General features: G+C 36.7%; 1 protein-coding gene across 1 annotated transcript in view; it reads left to right on the top strand.

Moving 5' to 3' along the window:
* LOC124166932 (dual oxidase maturation factor 1-like) overlaps positions 1-17,541 on the top strand; it is a 137,554-nt gene extending 120,013 nt beyond the window's left edge. The window contains exons 7-9 of the mRNA XM_046544645.1: positions 1,812-1,928; positions 11,527-11,735; positions 17,006-17,541. Coding sequence (XP_046400601.1) covers positions 1,812-1,928; positions 11,527-11,735; positions 17,006-17,122 — 443 coding nt within the window. The 3' untranslated portion in view covers positions 17,123-17,541. The remainder of the gene's footprint in view (positions 1-1,811; positions 1,929-11,526; positions 11,736-17,005) is intronic.
* The last annotated feature ends 6,867 nt before the right edge of the window (positions 17,542-24,408 follow it).

Genomic DNA, 24,408 nt, shown 5'->3' with positions numbered 1-24,408 from the left:
ACACCAGAGCCAAGGTTGGAGGAGGAAGTCCCATATGGAAGTGACGTGAGGGGCGTGAGAGGGGGAAACAGTTTGGGAGAATAAATGAAGGCCGATGGCATGAAACAGACAAGAAAGTAAGATGTGGGAGAAGGTCAAGTTTTTTTCGTCAAAGGGAAGCTTATCTCTAACAAAGGAGAGTCAAGACAGAATAAAACATTGTTACAAGGTCCATTCGGATTATTGAAAATTTCAAATGTTATCATGAAATAAAATTTTATGGAAACTGGTTCATTATCTCGAGAATGACATAAGAAACCATGGTAGTGGAGTTATCTAATAAGTGTGGAAATAGCCTTTTGTTGCTTATATTTTATCGTGGTACATCGCATATCCACTACGTCAACTCTTAAATGATTTCATCTGATTACCTTGTTCGTGTAGTTGAAGTAAAGTAAGATAAAAACACTGATGATTACTGAATTGCAGCCACTTAGAATTCCATAATTGAATAAAGTGATCCTCCTACGGTGGCACTTCAAAATCCATTGAGCTCTTTGGAACCGCCGGAAGTGCGATTCTGACAATTATCCAGGAGTTTATCCCGATATTCACATAAAAACTCGGATGAAAGTGGATAAATGAAAGAAAATACCAACTTTAATGGTTGAGGGAATGATTCTCGCTGTTATGATCAAAGAAACCATGGTTTCCTTGTTAGAGATCTCATCAATGCCTCAGGCGCTACCTAAATCGGAATACTTGTGAATCAATAGGACTTGAAAGAGACAAATGGCTAATTCGTTGTTTCAGGCGAGACTTAATGGACTTGACTTGACATAGTGAAATGCAAGATACTTCATAAATCTCATAAAGGGCATACCTGAATAAGGGGGTGATAAGCCCCCCTCCGGGATTTTTTCCGTACTCAGGGCTTAGGGCTCCGATTTGGGATCAAATAGGACTAACCTCCCCACACTTCCAGACCGCTAGAGGCCCACCAGGGCCGGATAGATCGAAAATACAATTTTCACTCTTTTTGATATATCTCGGTCAAGAAAGCATATCTATTAATGCTGTTTGCGGAATTTGAAAGCTTATTTAATGGAGCAAATGTTCAATTGTTTTCAATATTTTTCAGCGGGGAAAGAATAAATGGCGTCGATTAAAAATTTTCTAACGTATTTTTATATAAAATATTTTTGAGAGGGTCACGAAAAGGAAACGTTTTCCTGGGGCGTTTTTGAATAGTTTCCACAAAAATCAGTCCCTGTAGTGGGTACCTACTACAATCGATATGAGAGTTTGCGTTCGTGAAAGGACGAAATGTTAGTACAATGGCCTGTAAAGGGTGTTATGGAGGGCCAGAGCATAGAGAAAACAGGAAAAATTGGCCGGAATCGCATATTCTTATTTTTTTTTACAATTTTCCACCACCTTAAAAAAGTTTTCCGGTACACAAGCCGAAAGGTATTGAAAAACGCTCCCGAACGAACAAGTCTTCTAGAGTAACTAAATCAAACTGAATATTAAACCGCAGTGGCATTATTTGCAGTCATTTTGCGGCAGATATTTTGTTTGTATATCTATGCTAAGCTAAGCTATGGAAAGCAGGAAATTAATGAAAAGAATGCAACTTAAACGCCATGCCATGAAACTTGAGGTTTATCATTACCTTGTCACAGAAGATAGTCTCTCTATTACCTGTTCAATTCAGGGATTAAGTCCTCGCCAATAATAGTGTTCCTTTTTTACCGCTAAGTGGTGGAGATTGTAATATTTTATGTTTATGAAAAGCTAGTGTAAAAAATTACTGCATTTTTGCATTTCAGGTTGCCTATGCATTGTTTTTGGTGTCATTGTATTATTATGTGATCTTCGTTTCCCGGATGAAACCTCTGTGTTCTTCAGCCACGATCCACTCTCCGAGTACGAAGAATGCCATCTCGGTAAGTGTCTCACTAAGTTATCCCTTCCCAAAATCCAACTTTCAATCAGTCCTTCCGATTTTAATCCTACTTTCTTTATAATCCTTGCATTTCTCATTAATCCTGTTACTCTCCGAACCCTATCGCTCATTAATTACCTGTCAGTCTTGCCATTTTTTTTCCGTTTTTAACCATGGACTGTGTTTCTTTACCGTTTACGATATGTTTAAATGGATGCTGAAGTACGAGCACAAAAGTTACAGAAGATTACATTTTCTCTAACAATTTCATTCTTTGATCTCAATTGTCAACAATTGTCCTGGTGTTTTGTCAAAATAGGATTTTGGCAGCAATACCGATTTGATGATTTTGTATACATTTCCTCTGATTCGGCTTATTTGGCATATCTTTTATGTTATAACAATTAAATAGACTCAATACGGTTAATATTTGAGCATTTTGCTCTCAGATGGTATTTTTTTTTCAAAATAATACCAATATATGGTGTTTTGTCAAATTGGATTTTTTTCCAGAAATACCGATTTGATGATTTAAGAAATAATTTTCACGACGCGGATAGTTTGTGCGATGAAATGAAAATTATTTGCACTAAACGATTTGGCAATTAATTTTTGAAAATTACGTTTTCACATGGTTACATATTTTGTGGGGTTTCACATGGTTGTACATTTTGTGGGGTGTGTGGGGCAGGCTTTTATCGATTCCCGCGCACTTTGAAACTCGCACGAAATGGCGCTTACCGAACTCGCATCCACTAAAAGGAAAACCTCTATAATTCACGGTCACATAATTCTTCATGTGCCAGGAGTATCAAATGAAGGTGTCAGCATTCATTTTGGCATTCTCTCTGCATTTTTAAAACTTACTGGAGGAAAACATTAAACAAACCAAGTTTGTTTAATAGTGGTGGTAAATTCCTCGTAATAAACAAGTGGATTGAAAAACCTAAACTTATTCTAGAAAAAACTTTAATCACACGATAGGTAACCATCAAACATATTAGCTTGGTTTTTAGTTCCACTATGAAACTATGTATCAAACATATAAATTACTGTTCCACTCTTAGAATGAAAAATAAAAGAAAACTCAGCGTGAGGGAGGAATTAATAATTACAGTGGACTGAAACATTAAGGTCTCTAAAATGAGGTATGTAATATAATTCTCCCTATTTTAGACCTTCGGAAAGGTCTCGTATAAAACACTTATTTCTTTCAAAGGAATAAATGAAATGAGGCTATTTTTCAACACGGTTCACCTTTTCTCAGCGGCGGTAAATTTAATCTTAGACATTGTTCGCTGAAAAGTATAAAAAGTCAGTTATAACACTTGATATTCTAGATTAAAGGCCTTGTCCTATTTAGAATGAGTGTAATTCTATGGAACTATAATAAACACTTATGAGTTCAACGTGCTGCAAAATGAAATATAAATAAAAATAACTAAAATACTGAGATAACAAAATACAATTTAAAATTCAGTTCGCCCAACAGAAGGTCAGCATAATTTAAAATTCCATTATGCAAAACTAGGACAAGAGCCAAGCACTATCTAAGCGAAAAGTAGCTCAGTCCTCAGTTATGAATAAAGACACTTCCGTCAACCACAGCGAGACTTTGATTACAACAGAAGTAGACTAGTGTGAGATATCACGGCTTCTTTTGAGGTGTTCATGTCATGACACCATCTTATTGTAGGGAATGTTTAACACACTCGGTAGCGAGGTAAGTTGGGGGAGGCCACCAACGGCTCACATCTTCATGCGAGAGTAAAGGGTAGAGAGGAAATCTGGAAAGAAACCCGGCGTTAACATTTGCCTAACTTTTGGGAAAGGTACCAAGGGGTAGTGGCTTATCGTCCCATCCGACGGACGGAGTGATGATCATAGCCCACCCCATGTCATCCAGAGGGAACTCTCTGGATCATACAATGGATGATCTTACTCTTATCTTGGAATAGAGAATCTAGTTTTTCTATTAGTGCCCAAAATCGCCCCAGTAACGATACTTTTTTAATGTTGCCACATAAACACAAAAAATTTGACGAAAATCATCCGCCATTTTGATGTATCTTAGATAAATATCACTAGGTAGTCATGAAAACGGGTTTTATAAAATGGCAAATATGGCTGCGCTGGTAGTAGCCCGCGTCGCCCTCAAGTAGAAATGGGATTTTCACTCAGGAAAATCTCAGGGAAATAAAAAAGAGACTGGAAGTCAGGAATTTAAATATTTTCACAATGGTTAAAATGAAATTTATTTCGGAGAAAGTAGTTAATGTTCTTGGTTATCCAAAATTACTTTTTTGGAGCATTGGGAAGTGCATAACAGAATCTCTGGAGATGATTCTTGATTATTTCAATCTTCTAATTCATACGATATGAAATATTCACGCAGCATCTCCAGAGATTCTGAAATGCTCCTTCCAGACTCCGGAAAAGATATTTAGAATAACCAAGAACATTAACTACATTCTCCTAAATTACTTTAATTTTCACCTATTTCAAAATATTCTAATTTATTGTCAATAAATTATTCAAAAAAATAAAAAGTCAAATGTCGATGCAATCGGAGCTGACTCAATGGAATTTAGATCTCACATTTTAATGATCGAAAATCGCTTTGAGTCCCTTGTTAATTGCAATATCCCTCGTTACTGAATTGAAATATGTTACATTATAAAAAAATCCGTGAGAGTTGCAAGTCTCAATTAGGTCCATAATTGAGGAATTTTTGAGCTTTAAAATAGAATTTGTAGGTGATACGGGCATTAACACGTTGGACGGGAAAGGGAGAAAGATGCTAAAAATCTACTAGAGAGGTTTTTATACTACAATTATGCAAAAATATCATGGTGCGTCTATCTCTTGCTTAATCTCATGATCTTGTCTTGCGTGTGAGACATTTTAACTGCTCAAGAGAAGTCATGGTATTCTAGTTAAATTAAATTCTTTACCACACATTAATACCTCGAGAAGGTCTCTTATAGATAACTTATTTCGTTCAAAGGCATAAATGACATGAGGCTATTTTTCGACACGGTTCACACTTTATCAGCGGCGATAAATGCAATCTTAGGCTTAGTTCGCTGAAAAGTATAAAAAGCCAGTTATAACACTTGATATTATATAAGTTGGGTGGTTTGATAAGTCCGCGACTTTTTGAATAAAATATATTTAAAAAAAGTGTTTTATTTCTGTAAATAGACTCCTTTTAGCCAGATACATTTAGTTCAACGCGTTCCCATTTTTAAAATATTTTTCTAAATTAAAGCATTTACCAAGGTGCTCAAAACAGGTGTTCATTTCAGTGATAATATCTTGGTTCGACCCAAATATTTCCATTTCCCACCAATTTCTTCATTATTGGAAACAAAAAAGTAGTCGCAGAGGCTTAAATATGGAGAATTTGCTTGGTGGGTTAGTAGGTCATAGCCTAAATAATGGATTTTTGCCATGGTAACTAAACACGTGTGCACCCGTGCATTGTCTTGACGGTGCAGTTCTTTCTTCTTCTTCAAATGTGGCCGTTTTTCCTTCAAATCACGGAATAAGAATAATCAGGACTGGGCACTTAAAGCTTCATCTGTCGTCGCTGTTGTCTCTGAAGAGAAATTATTCGCGTAGGTGGCAGCACTGTAGCTAGCCCGAAACATCTGAGTTTTATGGTGATTGTACGGGAGTATTCTTTTTTTAGCTTACTTTCGAATATAGAAGCTACTCTGGAACCATAAATATTTTTGACATACCAAGAGGATTGAACAAGGAAAATTTTCTCGATGAATTTTTTTAATCCTTTCGAGAAAAAGAACGAATTCCTTTCTATAGAATTGACTTCGTTGACGTTTCCATATCTGTCCATTAGATTTTCAGCCTAAACTTTTTGACTATCGCAGTGGGAATTGGAAGCAGCTATTCCTGTTGAAATAGGGCATTTTTAGGGCAATAGGTTTCGCTGGTGGTAGGACCCGCCCGCCTTTGTGACGGCGCGGGATTCCTCGTCCCTTCCCTGCTTCCCTATCCTGTCCCAGGTGGCGTCGTCGGGCTCCTATCGCGGCGGCGCCTCCTTCCTTTTTTCCTTCCTGTCGTCTCCCTCCTGAGGTGCAGAGGTGATAAGCTAACGCTCCCAGACCTCGGCCCAGGAGAGTAAACCCGCGATCCCGCCCTAAGGTTTCGTATACACTGCTTTAAATGGCTGTCAAACGCAAACTAAACGACTTAACTAGCTAAAATTTCACAGTTATTTACTAATAGATAGCAACTAACGGGAAAATTGTTTTATTTATAGTTACTACTTGAGAAATACAAAAAGTCACAGACTTATCAAACATCCCTCGTAGCTTGCGATATAACTTTTGAAAGACTTAACATAAATAAAAATACCATTATGTAGAATGTTCATAGAATGAGACAAACGGAAAGATTTGTAAGCTGAGACCACAAATTTAAAAGGGACTGATGACGGACTGGAAAGAATCAACATTTTGAAAAAATTTTAAAGTTCGTAGCTAAATTCTCCTGAATAAAAACGCCATTACTCAAATACAGCGTGATCGTGGTAGTAGCTTAGCAACAACTCATCTATATACGCATATTTATTCTGCTCCTGGGTACCTATATTTTTCCTTTTGGTCATCGATATCTACATCTACGTAAAACTACGCAAGCTACCTCAATAGGCGTGTGGCGGCCGCACCTCCTGCCTCGGCGTGTGGCAGGGGGTGTTGGAACACCAGCCGTTTACAAATAAAAAGGATTTGCTCAAACGAAATTACGCCTAGCATTTATTTAAGTCCTCTATTTTTCGAGGGATAAACATATTCCCTTACCTATCCATATGGCAGAATATATCTCTTAATTTATCGCTTCTATCGGTTGGTCATGTCACCTGCTTAAACGCTCTGCGGTAAAGAAAAGAAGCTTAAAATGTAAATCGATGACATAGTCTGAATTAAAAAAAAAGGAAATAAGTTATGCTCATGATTGTGATAAAATTATTGGACTTGAGAACCCATAGAAGCAATTTAAAAATAAAAAGGAATCTAAGTTCGTAAGAATAGAAAGTAATGCAGCTTATTTCAGTGAGGACTTCCACCATGAATTTTGAAGCAAGTGCTTTTTCTTATAGAGACAATATTTTATCTGCCTTATGCCATAGTTATTGCGTGAGCATTTCAGTCCCTTACTTCAAAGGGCCTGAAACGCTCATGCAAGGACCAGAAAACTCCTGGATTTAACTTTATAGCTTTCATTATGGCATGCATATAAGAATATTAAATTTGAGACTTTAGCGGTCAAAGATAAACGAGGCAAATATCGAGAAAATATTTTTTGAGATTTTTTCGAGAAATTATTTGAATTGAAATTCAAATAAACATTTCTTGAAAATATTTTTGAAAGGATTATTCCGCTTTAGTGTTCCAGACAACGCACCTAATAGATTCATTTATCTATTATTTTACATTTCAGCACCGCCACCAATGTGAAGAAGATTTATCTCTTTGAATAACATTATTATAGGAATTCTATGTACTTAAAGTTTGAAACAATCAATGCGTAAAGAAAAAAAAGCAGTCGATTGAAAGTGACTTGTTTGGTTGTTGCCTGTAAAATATTTCAACTGGCCTTCAAAAATCGTCGTGTATGGAATATTCCACTCGCGAACCAGTTTAATAGATCAAGTTTTATGTAGAAACACTCTTTAATAGCTCTTATCGGTAGTATATTTTTCTAGTACAAAATGAATTAACATGTAGAAGGAAATTATTTGCCACTACCGTCGCGTCGTCTTAATTATGGTGAAAAGCTATACTTTACATAGCATTGGGGCTGAAGACCTATGATGGAGTTTTTGGTGAAAGTTATAGTTACGCCTTTCACTTGTTTCTTGAAAAATATTCCGATCTCGGATGATAAATTTTCTGGAATCAAATTTTGTGGAGGTGCTAAAGCCATTTAGATTCCAAGAACAACTTTTGAGCAAAGTATTCTACTCAAAGAGAAGCCGTGCATGGGTATTTAAGCATTACTTTACACGCTAAAGATCAGCGATAAAACTCGGGGCTTCCTTTGGAAAGGGTACGCATTTCAATATAACGTTCCTTTGGTAGGTGGCGAGGCATGAGACTGCACTAATAAAAACTTCGATAAAGTAATATGATGATGCCTTGGTTACTAATTTTCGTTGTAGCTCGATTTTTTGAGGCCATGGATACTGAACTGAGATCATAAAAATGCGTTTCATAGCAATAAATCAACAAAATAGTCTTTACGGCTTGAAACAGTAATTTTTCGTCATCATATGGATGTTTCACTTCTTATAGGTTATAAAGGTGTTATAATAAAATATTAATTTCCTGTGTATTTATTCCTATATTATTTATTGAATTATTTAATTTTTAATAATAATTCAAAGTTATACTGAGATATTTTACGCGGTGTTTTATAAATAACAAGGGATATGAAGTATTTAATATGTTCTAGATAATTTTTTAACGGATAGCTGGAAGTGTGTAAAAATTCACATTTATAATAGCGAAAAATTTTGCTATTTTGAAGCCGGTAGAAGATATATACTAAAATTACTGAGCGTTATATACCGATCGCGCGATCGAGAGTGATGTCTTGTTCTGGTTGTTCTTGCCGTGAAAAATATTTCATCTTTCCTCCACATTTCGTCGCATATAAAATTTGGAGACCTTAGTTTTCACATTTTCGTAAACGGAAGTGAAAATGATGAAAGTATCATGAAGAAAGGAGTATCTTGAGTAACTGGAAAAAAATTTTCTTTTCGGGCATCTCGTGAGTTAACGGTATGGAGAGGAGCAGAAGGAAGATGAAAGTTGAGATGATAACTTATTAACAACTAGGAAAGGGAATGGGTACTTCCGGATGACGTAAATTCACGGCGCATGCTACACGTGTCACCGGAGCCTGGGGATGAACAGCATCACAACAAAGAAGAACAATGATGCTAGAATTGAGCGAAAAGGTTGAAATGAATTTATTGTTACAAAACTTTGAATTGAACGAATACAAAGTAAGTGAAATATCAAGATGTGATTTAATACGTGATGCTTTAAAAATAAAGTCAACCGTAGAAATAGGGGAAGACATTTATGTTGCTAGGATAAAAGAAAAAAATATCGTGAATAAAGCCAAAATAAAGGTTAACGTCTCAATATTTGAGTAAGAAATTCTTTAATTTGCCTTCTTAAATCTGTAGAGATAAAGAAAAGTTGTTTCTTTTTTCTTATTAGTAGGATAACACCGTATGAAAGAAGTCCTCTATAAAAAGAAAAAAAAGGAAATATAGAAAAAAGTGAGCCTCTTTATAAATAGGACTACATACATATAGCCTCTTTTGATGTTTTTTATAAATAACTATTAGTTTTTTTAACAATATTTGACTGTCTCAAAAATTAAAGCTCTCTTTTCACATAAATAATCTCCACTATTTTCTATTAATCACTCTATGCTAAATGCAATGCTCATTAAGCATATAGACAAACTCAAGCAATTGGTTCATGCAGTGTGCCCAGGTAATTATCAACTGATAAGTAGCGAGCAGTATTCAGAACGTTATATTAATTTTTATACGTTGAGAGCTATAAATCTTTTGAATAGCGTCTGCTAACCTAGCACTATTCGGATGAAAATATAAAAATTTCTCTCCCTTTATCCGTGCATCCAGTTCCTTCAACTCCCTCGTAGCATTCGCTCACCTTCAGAGCCTGGGCTTCCTATATTTTTCCGCAACGCATTCTTAATTGTATCGTAAGCATTGTTTTGGCTGGAGCGCCTGTTGACATCTTGTTGCTCCGAATATTTTTTGTTCTTGTTAACAATCGATTTTATTCTTCATACTTCTTTCCCACGGTAGTTTTTTTCTTGTAGCTGTCATTTTCAATATTTTGCTTTCAGTACCAAACTTGTCTGCTACTTTTTTCCTCCTATTGACCTTTTGCTTCCGATAAAAAAATTTGCCCTTAGACCTTGGGATAAGTATATGAAAGACCTGACGGGTAAAAATTATTATATGCTTTTATTTCTCATTAAAATTAAAAATCTACCAATTGTTAGATTATCATTGGATTGTGGCATTTGCGAGGGCTGCTTTACTTAACCATACTTAAAATGGCCAACTTTGTTTGTAAAACACTGACTTCTCCCGATTGTTTATTTATTATGGTTAGTCAAAATTAATAGAAGCTATTTGAATTTTTTGTTGATAATATAATCACCTTATTTTTTCGTAGCTTAGGTTGCGGTTGCATCTGCACCCACTTATATATACGATTTATGCTTTAATCTTAATTGAGAACTACGTTTTTCTATATTTTTTGCTCCAAATTAAACAATCGTAATAAGTCAGTGTTTTACAAACATAATTAGCCATTTAAATTATGGTAAAGTAAAGCAGCCCTCGCAGCCCTGTATAAGAGAAAGAAAATTTAAAGGGAAAAGTACTCTCTGGTTAAAAAACAAAGAGTGCCATGCTGTAAATGAAAAATGACCCCAACCAAAATAGTTTTCAAGGTACTCGAATAAATCCATTGCCTTGCCTTCTACATGAGTGTACGGGAACCATGGGAAGGAACGAATGACGAAAGACAAAGGTCATTTGTGAATATAACCAGAAATTTATGGCCGGGTTGCTATTCAGCCTTTATGCGCTCTCCAGACATTGCAATGATTTATAGCCTTTTCCATCTGAAAAAAATTGACACTCTGGGCATAAATCAATATGCCTTTTGTGGTAATAACACCAATTGTGCTTCCTGAGATAAAGTCACGACGTCCCTGTCACGATGGGAGCGTAACTTCCTTAATGGAGACAGGATGGTCCTCATGGTTTGGTCCTCCATCTTATTGGGACGTTGCCAATTTTCCATTCCCTTGTCTTCTAAATTACTCCACCGTGTGTTACGAGACGAAACGAAAGGATGGGCTTATCACGATGAAGGGTTATTCGCATTCAGACCCACAAATTTATGAATGGGCTGCTGGTTTGTCAACATTTTCCACAGTTTCTTCCTACGATAAACGATACGACATTCTCTAGCCCTTCATCCTGGAAGATGAGGGTGTAAATGAAAAACTCTTTCATCTACCTATTCCAAAGGTGCTTTCCGAGTGTCAAAGTGTCTCCGACGGACGCAATGAAGGTGGGTTGAATGGTCCGCCAGCTTGGTGCGACGTTGCCAATTTTCCCCTAGGCTCTCGTAGAAGTCATTACCTTATCTTCTAAATTACTCTACCGTGTGTAGTAGTATGGGTAGGGTCGAAAAGCAACGGTTTTTCGTGATTAGAATCACAAATTTATGTATGGCCTGCTGGGTTGTTTACCACTTCCACCCTTAAAGCCTAAGGCAGAAAATAAGACGATTTCTATCCCTTCCTCTTGGTAAATGAAGGTGCTAATTCCTTTTGATTTACCCACATCAAATGTGCATACGAAGTGTCATCGTCGGAATGTCATTCACGTAATGAAGGACGGTTGAATGGTCCCCCAGCTTGTTGCAGCGTTGCCAATTTTCCCTCCTTGCCTCCGATGATGGACGACCGCCCGTTTACGCTCCGCACTCTTTTTTAAAAAATAGATCCGGAGGAAGTGGATTTGATGCGGACGAGAGCGGCCAAGCAGTGGGAGGAAGTGGTGAGACAGCGGAAGAGAGAGGAGTTGATGAAGATGCAGCCGAGCGAAGGCACGGACGGCGATGGGAACTATTACAGCCTGGAGGAAATGGGATCGACTTCATTGACCCCGCGGTACTCTGTTAGCCAGTCTCTGCCGCTACAGCCGACGCAGGTAAGTTCTTTCTAAAAGGCTCTATTAGCAGCGTTGTATGTGGTGATGATCAAACGCTGAAAGCTGGTATGAATTATAGCGGGATCATCACGCGAAAATCGGGGAACGGGGAATTTTATCATTAATTAATTATTTTATCAAATACTTTCATTAAAAAAACTGCCTCACTCCACAGAATAGTAACAACGTAATGTCTCCTATTAATAATATATCCTCTGATTCCAACATAACTGGATCTGTCGACTGATAAATGCGAAAGAGCGTTTTTCAGTCCACCATTGTATATCACGTTGCAGTTGAAAAAACATAGCGAATATGCGTTTATTTTTCAAGAATTTCCTTATACATCAAAGAATAAACATTACAAGAGGTATTTAAGTTGCATAAAGCCTACATGTACCTTAAAACATAGGACAGTAGACTTTCGTCCCGAAAAAAGCGCTCCCCAGATCACTGTGAGGAACCTTATCACTCTAATAAACAGTTTAATTCAAAAAACGTGCAACTTCTGCCCTATGTATTAAAAGAAAATATAGCTCATAGAAATATGCGGTGATATCAGGAAAAAAGGGTTAAAAATGCAATAGTAATAACTAGTATACGAGGGAGGACACAAAAATAACCGGACACAATAAAATAAAATCAAAATTTAATTTTTTGTGTTACAAATGTTAGTTCACCATCGAAGTACTCTCCATTTACACTGATACATTGGTTAAAACGTTTTTTCCATTACGCGATACACCTTTGGTACTCGTCGTTTCCAATGCCTTGCAGCGCCGCCTTCTATTTTCTTTTTACCTCGGTAAAATTACCAAAATATTTCCCTTTCATCGCCATTTTCATCTGGTTGAACAAAAGGAACTCGAAAGGTGCGAGATCTGGCGAGTAGGGTGGAAGCTGTATCATGCAATTTTTTTTGCCATAAACTCAACCCGCGGCAATCAGCAACACGTGCCGCTTTTGATCAGGAGGCAACGAGCGGGGGATGAATTTCGCCGCAAGTCGTCTCATTTGCTAATATTCAGCTAAAATTCGCGGTATTGAACTCCACGAATCACCAGATTGTTCAGCGAGTCCGTCAATAGTATGCCTCTTATCCTCGTTTACAAGGGTAAGAGTTTTTTTTCACATTTTCATCAGTTCTGGACCTGAAAGGCCAGTCCGGGCGTTGGATGTCTTCGATCGACATGTTGCCACGTTTGAATTGCAAATACCACTCGTGCACTTGAGTTATATTTAAGGCACGTTCTTTATGAGCTGCAGACAACATAATAACCGTGTACGACTCATTTTTACCGAGGAGAGAGCAAACTTTCAACGATGCACGATGTTCTTGAATATCAGCCATTCCAAAAATTGAAGATGTCAAAAAACTCTTCGAATGTAAACTGTCATAAGGGCTCGCTGCAACCGTCTATATCCATGCCGTTTCGTATACGGGCTCAGAAAAGATGAAATAACACTAATCTAGTGGGGAAGACCAAAATATAAGAGTCACGCGACGTGCGCAGCGATATCCGTCTTTTTTTGTTTCCCCCCTCATAAAAGTCTAGTTGAAACAAAGATATAAAATAAAAATGCTTAAGTGTACCCTATTTTTCCGCTCTCCCCTGTGTTCAACCCTTGTTCCATCTATTAAGAGAAAATATTGTAATTCTCCCGAAAAATATAAGCAATAAAAATGTAAATTTCTTATAAACATAAGGACTTCCTTTTTACCCAAATTGAGCGTTTGTATTCGTCTTGTTCCCTTTTAATTTAAGTATGTAAGCCAAGATATACCCAGCACCTTGAATATATAATAAAGATTTCTTGGAGTATAGGTCACCAATTTAATGGCTTAGGGTCATAGTAGAGTATTTGCACGTTTTTGGAAATTGATCTTGAAAAAAAATTAAACCTCAATTAGGCTACATCCCGAGTCTGAGAATAGTGAGGTACTTCTTAAGTGAGATATTAATTATTAAAATTTGTAAAGATAATGATGCGCTGAAAACCAGGCGGCCATATTCTCAGAGCTGTGACTTCATTTTGTTTTATGTGTTTTCAAGCATGCCTTGTTCTTTAGGGTGATCCCCTCTACATCGTATACCGAGTTTGGAGAGAAGCCATGGAATGGCTTATGGACAAGATTGAACGTGTGTACATGCCATCATCTACATCTTTTAATTCATTTATTTTTCGGTTACGCTGACGACAAGAACCTCTATCAACTTTTCTACCATGAACTACCTAATAGTATTTCTCACTCTTCGCTTCGCGGTTTTGCGCTCGTTTGCAGATTTATATTGACATTAACATTAATTGAGGCACTTAAACAGTGATGATCCTTGTTAATAATACGACTTAATTCGTGAAAACTAAGTCACTAATTGTAAGTAACAGTACCCGTACTACTAACTAAAAAACGGAACATCAATTTTCGATTAAAAAAATGATAGTTTGGGTATTAAAAATGTCTGTAATTTAATGGCAAACACAGTGATGCAAATATTTTCAAAATCAGATTTGAAATAAGGTCATTATTACGTATCACAAGTCGGGACTTCTTTTTGGAAATGCGCCGCGCGCAGGGATTCCTCGCTTAATGGATAGTCATTACAAGACATTTGTATCTTGAAAACCTATAAACTAATACTGTTAAGAAATGTGAAATGAACCAATTTTAAAATTATTCTATCAGATGCTTCGAGAAGCATATTCAAACCGAATGAGTGAAAAGAAATCGTCTGATCTAACAATCAAACATTCGGAGGCTTCCGCGGTAAGTTATTTGGTGATGGTTTTCCGGGTTTACACGCGTTGTATCAACGCGGTGTAAACCCGGAAAACCATCACCAATCAAACATTCGATTTCCAGCCCGAGAGATTAGAAGGTCAGATTACTGCTTAGACTGGACCAAAATGTAAGTCCAGTAAATTGTGCTTACATTTAAAACCTTAAATAGCCCAGACGTTGCGGCAATTAAATGATAAACCATGGATATGCATTCAGTCACTATGGGCCAATATGATAAATTATTTTTCGCGAGTCAGTAGGTTAAATAATAATGGAAGAGAAAATAGTTAAATAGATAAATTAAATTGGGATCGGTATTTGAATAACGACACAAATATCGATAGCTACCTACGCATCAGCAGTTTTACTTCCGTGAACCTTGGAATTGTGTTTACAAGCTTTTGGCCAATTATCTACTGTTACAAAAACTATTACTTAATTCACTGTGACCTAATTTCTGATGAGGTTTCCTGTCAATTGCTCTTTATTATGATGTAGGCAACACCACAAAAAAGCTCCAGTGCTACAGTAAAACTTCGTGCCGTGGCATGTAGGTATAGTCCAATATAATCAGCATGGCCAGTCATTGAAGTATCCACCTTGGGGATATTATTTGAAGAAACCTTCACGAAACCTGATTCCATGATATGCACTTAAACGTATTTCCCTTTACACAGATCAGATCCACCAACGTTTTCCATTGCACACATAGTTCATCGTATCATAAACACCATAAACACCTTGCACGCTGATGAGATGATAGAACATAATGACGTCATATACAGAGGGGCCAATAGATGAGCGTTTTCATCTGCTCAATATCGATGCCAAAAAAATGTATATTCAATATTAATTATGACACAAACTAAGCAACAATGCTGTTAATCGAAAGTAATGGTATATATAATACCCTTTATCGAATAAACTGCAGTTCAATCGTATTCTTCCCGGGTGAAAATACTCTATTATGCATGAATTTTTGATAATGATTTGCAAATGTGTGTTAAATACATAATATAGCTTACAAGTGAAAAATATTAATTGCTTTCATTTCTCATTAAAATTTAAAATCTACCAGTTGTTAGATTATCATTGGATTTTGGGAATTGCGCGGGCTGCTTAACTTTACCATAAAGTAAATGGTTAACGATGTTTGCGAAACACTGCCTTCACCCGATTGTTTAATTTGAAGCAAAAAATATGGATAAAACGTAATCGTCAATTAGGAGTATAGCATAAATTGTGAATAAGTGGGTGCAGATGTAACCACAACCTAAGCTACGAAAAAATAAGGTGATAATATTATCGCAAATAAAAGTCAAATAGCTTCCTTGAATTTTGACTAAGCATAATGACATTTGATCAAAAATATTTCATGATACAGCAACCTAAATAAACTACCATGTTTTACCTTAAATTAATAATATCTGCCAATGTGTCCGTATTGTTTTTTAACTCTGAAATATACCTTGATATCAGGAAAACAGGTTTATTCATGGATAAAACAGCATTTTCGTAACTAACATAAAATTCCAGTTGAAAAAATGCAAACCTACAGGCACAATGAAGCTAAGAATGTGTTCAAAATGGGTTATCAGAGATAAGTTTATCAAAAAATACGCTTGAATTTTAGACGGCGGTGGGATATTTCGGAATAAAATATGCAAAAATAATGCAATCTACATGAGCGGACGAAAAATGTTGTGAGGAAAAAATTAATTTTACTTTTGTAATGCTCGTCAAACCCTTCCGTGAGTGTGCGGGGTAACTCAGTTATATTAATGTTGTACAATTTTTTTATTTTTTTGTTTTGTGCCTTTATTTTTTATATTTATATATTTGAGCTTTATTGAGTTTGTCGTTATTTAGGCGACGAAAGATTTTTTATATTCATTGTTTTTGAAAACTTAAATTTTTATTTGTGGGAAAACTGTTTTACCCCTCACCGCTGTTGGTGGGAAGAATAAAAAAGCTTGTATGTTATATGAGTGCAGGGATAAGAGTTGAATGCAATAGCTGTTTTTATGTTATAATTTCGATAACGCCAATATTCTACATGGTGGCACCTTTTTTACTTATTTTTTCATAGCACGTTAGTCAATGTAGAGTTAAAATAGCAAAATATGGAAGATTCCTGTCATTTCGCACAAAATCTACGTAAAGACCTAAATGTAGCCTATAGCCTACAATGTATTTATAAATCATACTAAACAAGATGTTATATCATTAAAAAAAGGGGTATGCTGTTGAATGACAGGAGAGAATAAAATACAACGCATAATTTATGACTTATAAGTGGGGTGCCTGAGATACTTCACACAGTCGTTCGCGTAAGCACAGTCACAGAGGGGTTAAATATTATATTTATCTTTTGTAAAGCCATTATGAATCATCCAAATGTTACGCGGTGGATTTTCACGGAGCGGAGATGAAACTGTCTACATTAAATTTGTCACAATGAGTCATCATCACTCTGTATTATTTTCAGCTCCTTCTGAAGAGGGGCACTACGGTTCGCCGAGTTCAAAGAGGACTGATCCGGACGCCGGCACCGGTGGACCCAACGGATTTCCCAATCTACCTTGGCGTGCAAAAAGAACTGTAGTCTATTCATAAGTAGAACATTATTGGTATCCGATAACGAATATTTTCATCGGTAGGTTTTACACAATGTCATGTTTAACCTTTCCATTACATAAACGTGTATGTTACTTTGCTTTGAACACAAAATTGTCTTTTTCACTCGAAGTTCATGCGCTGTGAAAAAATGCTTGAAGACATTAAAAAAACAGAAAATAATTTTTCCTTCTCTAAAAAATGAAAATAATTACTTAATATTACGAGTAGTTTATTTGCTTTATAGTAGGTTGAAAGTAGGTTGAGTGTGAGGATTCAGCAGACTGGTTTTCGGGGGTAGTAACCCCCGAAAACCAGTCTGCTGAAACGATGGAATGAAGTTAAAAAATTATACATGCTACCAATAAATGAGCAAATTCATCTTTCAAAGTTTGAATTGCTATTGAATAATATAATTGTTTAAATTTAATTATTTAACAAAGTATTGGATTGAAGAGTGTATTAAAATAATATTTCCATTAATAAATTTCATAATGAAATAACAAATGATCCATAATTTATGGAGCGAATTACTTTCCATGATATCGCCTTAAGCTGCACACATTGCAATATATTTTATTGAATTACATAAAAAACAAATGTTAATTATTATTTTTCCTTATTTAGCGAGATATACGAAGGAAATTATGGATGGAATAGAAATGATAATGCTGGAAATAAATGAAAGCAAGAAAAAATCAATTTACTCGGAGTTAATATTCCAGAAGAGAGAAGGAAGAAAATTTTTAATGGAATAAGGTAGTGAGAAAACAGATTAATTGCGACCCTCGGATTCCATTAAGTAATTAATTGAAAAAGTTTATTCCGTTCGTGATTTAAAATATTCTAATTGCATTTGAGTGAATGAATCAGGGAAAAAGAAATTTTAATTAATTGAGAATGTGCCAATGACAAAGGGTGGGTGGGTATGGAAAACTAGTTTTTATTAGGAAGGTTCCAAACTTCATGCATGCGCATTTCATTGAGGGAAAGAAAACCGTCCTCTCTCCAGCAATATTAATTTCAAACTTTCACAATGCCTGGTAATCGTCAAAAAAGATTTGATTCTTTACCGGCGAACGGTGGCCGTGAATGTTTCTCAAACCTGAGGACTATGGAAAAGTATTTCATCGAAACGTCGGCAGAAATGGAGTGCCTAACCCGGTGGGAAGCCCGAGAGACATTCGAAGCCTTTATTAATCGTATGGATTTGAATAGGGTGGTTTCCTACTATTTTTTTATTGCCTAAATCGAAAGATCATTACTCCTGGAGTACGTATTTCACGCCTTTAGATTTTTAAATGACGATATCTATTTTTCGCGATTAAATGAAAAGTGAAAAATTTCAAGCGCGCGAAAACGCGACGGGTAAGTATGAATGCCGGGAAAATCTCCGTGTGACGTCGTTCTGGGTCCCGCTGCCGCAAGTGAGGTGACCTTTGGGCAAGGCTCTGAGCGCTGATACGACGCAGGATGCTAGCAGGTAGAAGAGTACCATGCTAGCTGGTAGCGCTTAGCTTAAATAAGGCTTATTCATACCTTATCAAACGAGGAAAACTTTCCGACCTTAGCCAGTTTCAATAGGTGATTATTAAGACATGCTTCCCTGAGCTCTGTGGCTCATGCATGCATTGGTAACCTCAGACGATATAAAACTCCTATTCACTCGTATAGAAACTAGGTCACTGTGACGTCACTGGAGTGGCATCGCATGGGCGCCAATCTGACCTTTTTCACATGAGGATAAAATTGACCATTGCCATTCGTCTAAACCGGTATTTCTAAAACCAAATAATTTGCATATTATGAACACACTAATGGTGGGTAATGAGTCGCAATCAATGCCTTTCGTTTTCTTTGATGAAGGAATCTACCCTATTATTTGACCTCAGTAACTGCTCAGGTTAATTTGCATGCTCCATTAAATCTATGGGACGGTATGGTGTAAAGTAGAATTTGAAGTACGAAAACTGCATGTATCTTCCATGCAAGGTGTCGGAGGTCGTTGGATTGCTCAGGGGCCACGGCTGTGGGTACGACCCTGAAGATACTGCGGAACTGGGACATAGGTTTAAAAGGGTGTTGTTTGCTCATGCATGGAAGACAGCATTTGAGACTCTCGCCGCGCCGAGAGTCTCGCCTGCATTGGCCCCCTGGGTCGAGAGTCTTGACGAGTGTCGAGAAGTCTCGACCCTTCGAGATTTCTCGACACCCGTCGAGACTCCCGGGAAAGGCGAGAATTTCCGATGAATACAGCAATCAGTCGATGATAGAGTTTACCAAGGTATCCTATACGACTTTTATGGATTACGATATTTAAGGATTTACTCACATTATAAAAATATTTTATTTCATGATTTACCCACTGCGTACAATTTTTTAAATAGTATGCACGATTCTAATAGAGTTCTCAACGAGGGATTTGGAAAAAAATTGTTTCCTTTTTCTGACCTCAATATTTAGTATAAAATTTGAATCTTGGAGTGTAGGTCTTTAAATTGAAATGTAAAATTTTCCGACGTTTCCGTTCATTTACAACCATTATCAGGGCTTAAAATGAAATTGAGCAGATAATTTTGATACATAGGCATGTTAAAGGGTTACATCAATGTTTCTTTTTATATTAATGTAATGAAAAAGAAACATTCACTTGTAAATTAACAAAAAAGAAGAGCTCATAGTCAAATTTTATAGAATTTTATATATCTATTCGCAATGGTTATTTATGGTAACTAAGGTTCCTGGTTACCTGTCAATTATAGTTAATTGAATAATAAAATATGCATACGTTGTCAATGTCGATCTTATATTACAACTATTTTTAGTTTTGGAAATATATAAGATGTCTCATAATAATCTTTTTTTTTTTTTAATAGTTTTATTTTTTTGGGGAGCCGGGAGTCTCGACGGGTGTCGAGAAATCTCGAAGGGGCGAGACTTCTCGACTCTCGTTAAGACTCTCGACACAGGCGAGGCTCTCGCCGCGCCGAAAGTCTCGTCCCGACAATGCCGAGATATGAAATTCTCGTCTTGACCGTCGAGACTCGAATGGTCGAGAGACTCGCACAGCCCTACCTGTCAGTCGCACGAAAAACCACCAACCGATTTCGGCAGCTACGAACAGAGGCAAGAGGAATGGCTCCAACTCCATAACCCGTCTCACACGCGTCCCTACCTTTATGTCACCTGAGTCAGACCACATGCATTAATATTGCATGTCTACTGATGTATTGATGAAGGGGATAGTGTTCGTTTACTTTCAACGGTTTCAGTGTAATGATTGGCAGCAGCATGTTTGAGTGCATTGAGACCTTCCCTAGTAGCACCAAAAGGATTATATCTAGATTTAATACGTATCATAGCATACACTGCATACATATTATATCTGTATAAAATACATGCAAATGTCCTCTACCACGCAGATAATATCTAGATATTATACGTATTATATCTGCTGCCATAATATGGATTTTATATAGATTAAATACGTATAACTCGTCGTAAATCTGAATACTATACATATCTTATACATGCCTGATGATCCCTATGGTTACGCCGTAAGGATATTATTTGTATGTTCCAAGATTCTGGAATACATCAAGGACCATGGATCATCAGACATGTATAAAATATGTATAATATACATATTTGCAAATCTATATACCGATGTATTTCGAAAGCTTAAAAATATGCAGATATAATCCTTTTGGTGCTACTAGGGTTGATGGCAAATCAGCAATATGATGCTCTTTAAAAGTCTCGTATTATTGATGTATTAATTATTCGGGAAGGTTACCCGAAACTCGCATACTTCGCAGCGATAACGCTAGGGTGAGTGATTATTCGGGGAATGCTGGTGTTGAGAATGAAATTTTTGGCTTAAGGGTTTGGGGATGCTATGGTTCCTACTAATCGAAAGCAATACCTAGAATGTTTAGGGCGTGAGCTTATTACAATCAATGATATTCTGAATGGCTCAGCCACTAGTCGTAGCCATTCAGGCGTAGATTTCATAATGAAATAACAAATGATCCACAGAATATTGAACGAAATATTTTTCAAAGTATATCCTGAAACCCTACTCATTTTATGCTCTATATTTCAATAAATTACGTAAAACGAAGCTTAATTTGATCATTTTCAATTATATTGACCGATATGCGAAGAATTTTTAGGATGGGAAAGAAAAGGTAAGACCATATGTGATAAGACCATACATGACGAAAATGTGATTGAATTATGTTCGAAATGGAAAGATAATGTAAAAGAATTAAGAGAAAGAGCTTTAAAGACAGATATTTTTGTTATACAGCTGAAAAATCCTAATGACAAGATATAACGCTTAATCTGAGAATCGGCGAACCACTACGTAGCTGGTCCATGGGATGAATTAGGCCCGAACAGGTGAATTTCGCATTCCGAGGGAATTAGTGCAGGGTGAGATCAGCACTCACCCTATAAATGTTAGGATAGAAAGAATGAGAATATTAAGGACTTTGGCATTGGCAGCAAATAACATATTAATGCACAAAAGTGGAATCTAAGATTAATGAAAAGAGAGAAAATTTCAGTTTTGAGTCTGTATTTATGAAATTTAAACTAAAATGAGCGACTTATGAGCTCAAGAAAAAGATTTAATCGCTAATTGAAGACTTTGATGCATTTATGAAATATATATTTATCCATAAAATTGCTCCATGACCATAAAATACCCAATTTTACTGTAGTAATTTAACATACAAGGCTAAATCATAACTTCATAATGGACTTCACGCATGAAAAAATAAAGTTTTTCCAGAGCAAAAAAATGACAAGAAAAATCCGAAAGTTGTCATGCGCATTCGGCTAAGTGAGTCGTATCGGTACGTACTGGGCACCGCAGGACATAGCTGTCAGCAACGGCGTGTTTCAGAGGCCATAAAGGTGACTCATTCTTTGGTCACTATGACCACAGCGCCAGTGAACGTGTTAAATTATACATCTAGGCCAAGCACCTAGTCAGGGAAGGGGTTTTTGTTGGGCTCAACATCTCACGAAATCTTTTTCTTTATGGCGACTACCCACGATACACCTGTTAATGGGACTCCAATAACCCAGTGTCATCTCTCCTCTGGTACATCATTTTTTGATATGGTTATATTCCACGATTTCAATTAATTTCACTTTAAGCGCCATGTAGGCAAAATATATAATAATTTATATTTACTCCAGAGCTAATTACATTCTTTTAGTACATATAATTCCGTGTTTTTGGCAGCCTCAAAGGTACAAGCACCTGTATCAAGACTGCCATCCGTAATCAATTTTAATTACATAAGACTAATTTATTTAATTACCTACAACTCTTAAAACATGCAGTTGCTGGTATTATCATACAAGAAAAGAATTATTTCTTGCATATAAATAACACGCAAGTAAGGAACATTTTATTCATACCAGTTTGTAAGTAGCTTACTTACAAAATTCACTAACTCTTGGTTAACTATGTGGTATTCCATTATTTCCTGGATATAGACAGTTACTTATACCACTTATAAGAAGACACTTACCACTTATACCACTTACGCTGTGGAATGGTCAGCTATAGATGATTATGTTCGTCAACTCAGCAGTGTTGCAGCTTTTAAGAAACGTGAGATACTAAATCGTAAAATACTGCGGTTGAAAGGACGGACGACGGCTGCGATCGACGACGTCAATGGAGCACCACAATGCCATAAATTCCACCAGAGAGTATTAAATCTATCTCATCACAAATTTGAAGTGGAAGAAATGGATGTCCTTTCTAAAGGGCTAAAGTACGCCCCTCCGATTCCTATAACCCGTAGTGACCTGGAAACGTTAGCGATTGAGTTCGATGTTGCCCTTAAACGAGCGGATACAAGCCTGAAACATGTTGTTGCCCACGAGATATGTAAGATTTATCCAGCTATATGTGACTCACGACCTTCTAGAGATGCAGTGCAAGTGCTGAAAACAGTTCGATCAATTCAAAGACAGCTAGTGACTGAAGATTTGGTGATTCAGAAAGCTGATAAAGGAAATTGCCTGGTGATTTTGAAGCGGGAGGATTATATTAAGAAGTGCTATGAATTTATTCAAAAATCAAATTTGTCACTGTTGGAGAAAGACCCTACGCAGAAGTACCAAAAATCTATCAGAGATGTCATACGAAGCTCAAAAGAACTTTTCCAACCCAAAGATAAGCATTTTTTGTTATCTAAAAACCCTATTCCTCCTAGGCTTTATGGGCTCATTAAAATTCACAAACCGGACGCACCAATCAGACCAGTGGTGTCGAGTATAAGCGCTCCAGCGCACAAACTTGCCCATACCTTGACTCAACTGATCTCGCAGCACTCTGCATTTATGTATAAGCGTGGTATCAAAAATTCGCTTGATCTTGTGGACAAAATTAAAGACATCATACCTCCGAAGAACTCAAGACTAGTATCTTTTGATATCGTCAACCTTTTCACTTGTGTGCCACCAGAGGAAGCAACCGGCCTAGCAATAGATCTCCTGGGGGCAGCCAATATTGCAAAGAAAATGAAGGACGAATTATCCACCCTTCTCAAAATATGTGTGGCACAAAATTATTTCAAGTTCGATGGTAAATTTTACAATCAAAGTAGTGGCCTCGCTATGGGCTCACCACTTTCTCCGTTGCTGGCAGATGTTTTTGTTGATAGTTTGGAAAGGAAAATTTTTAGCTCAGGGCATAGCCTACTAAAGTCTGTGGTATACTGGTACCGGTACGTTGACGATATTATTGTGCTTTGGAATGGAACTGATCGGCAACTGGATATGTTCTTGAGTTTTTTGAATGACATCCATCCTACAATTTCATTTACCTGTGAAAGAGACTCCAACCATTGCTTAAATTATCTGGATCTTACAATCAAACTCGATAAATGCCGGCATTCCTTCTCCATTTTTCGGAAACCCTGTTATACCGATCATGTCATCCCAGCAAGTTCAAGACACCATTACTCACACAAACTTATGGCTTTTCATTCCATGATTCATCGCCTGTTAAGCATACCACTTTCCAAAGAAGACTTTAAGAAAGAAATCATCACCATTAAACAAATTGCTTCTGCCAACGGTTATTCTCAAAATTTAATAGATAAACTGATTAAAAAAAAACAGAGAAGATTGGCTATCGACCAAATGTTTTCGGCGGACGAGGATAAAAAGAAGCAGTGGTGCACAGTGACGTACCTCGATGCACTTTCTCTGAAAATGGCTCATCATTTACCCAAGGACAAATTC

This window comes from Ischnura elegans, chromosome 10, assembly GCF_921293095.1.
Source record: "Ischnura elegans chromosome 10, ioIscEleg1.1, whole genome shotgun sequence".
Taxonomy (NCBI): Eukaryota; Metazoa; Arthropoda; class Insecta; order Odonata; family Coenagrionidae; genus Ischnura; species Ischnura elegans.
Note: the sequence above shows the minus strand (reverse complement) of the source record. Positions and strands in the feature narration are given on the sequence as shown.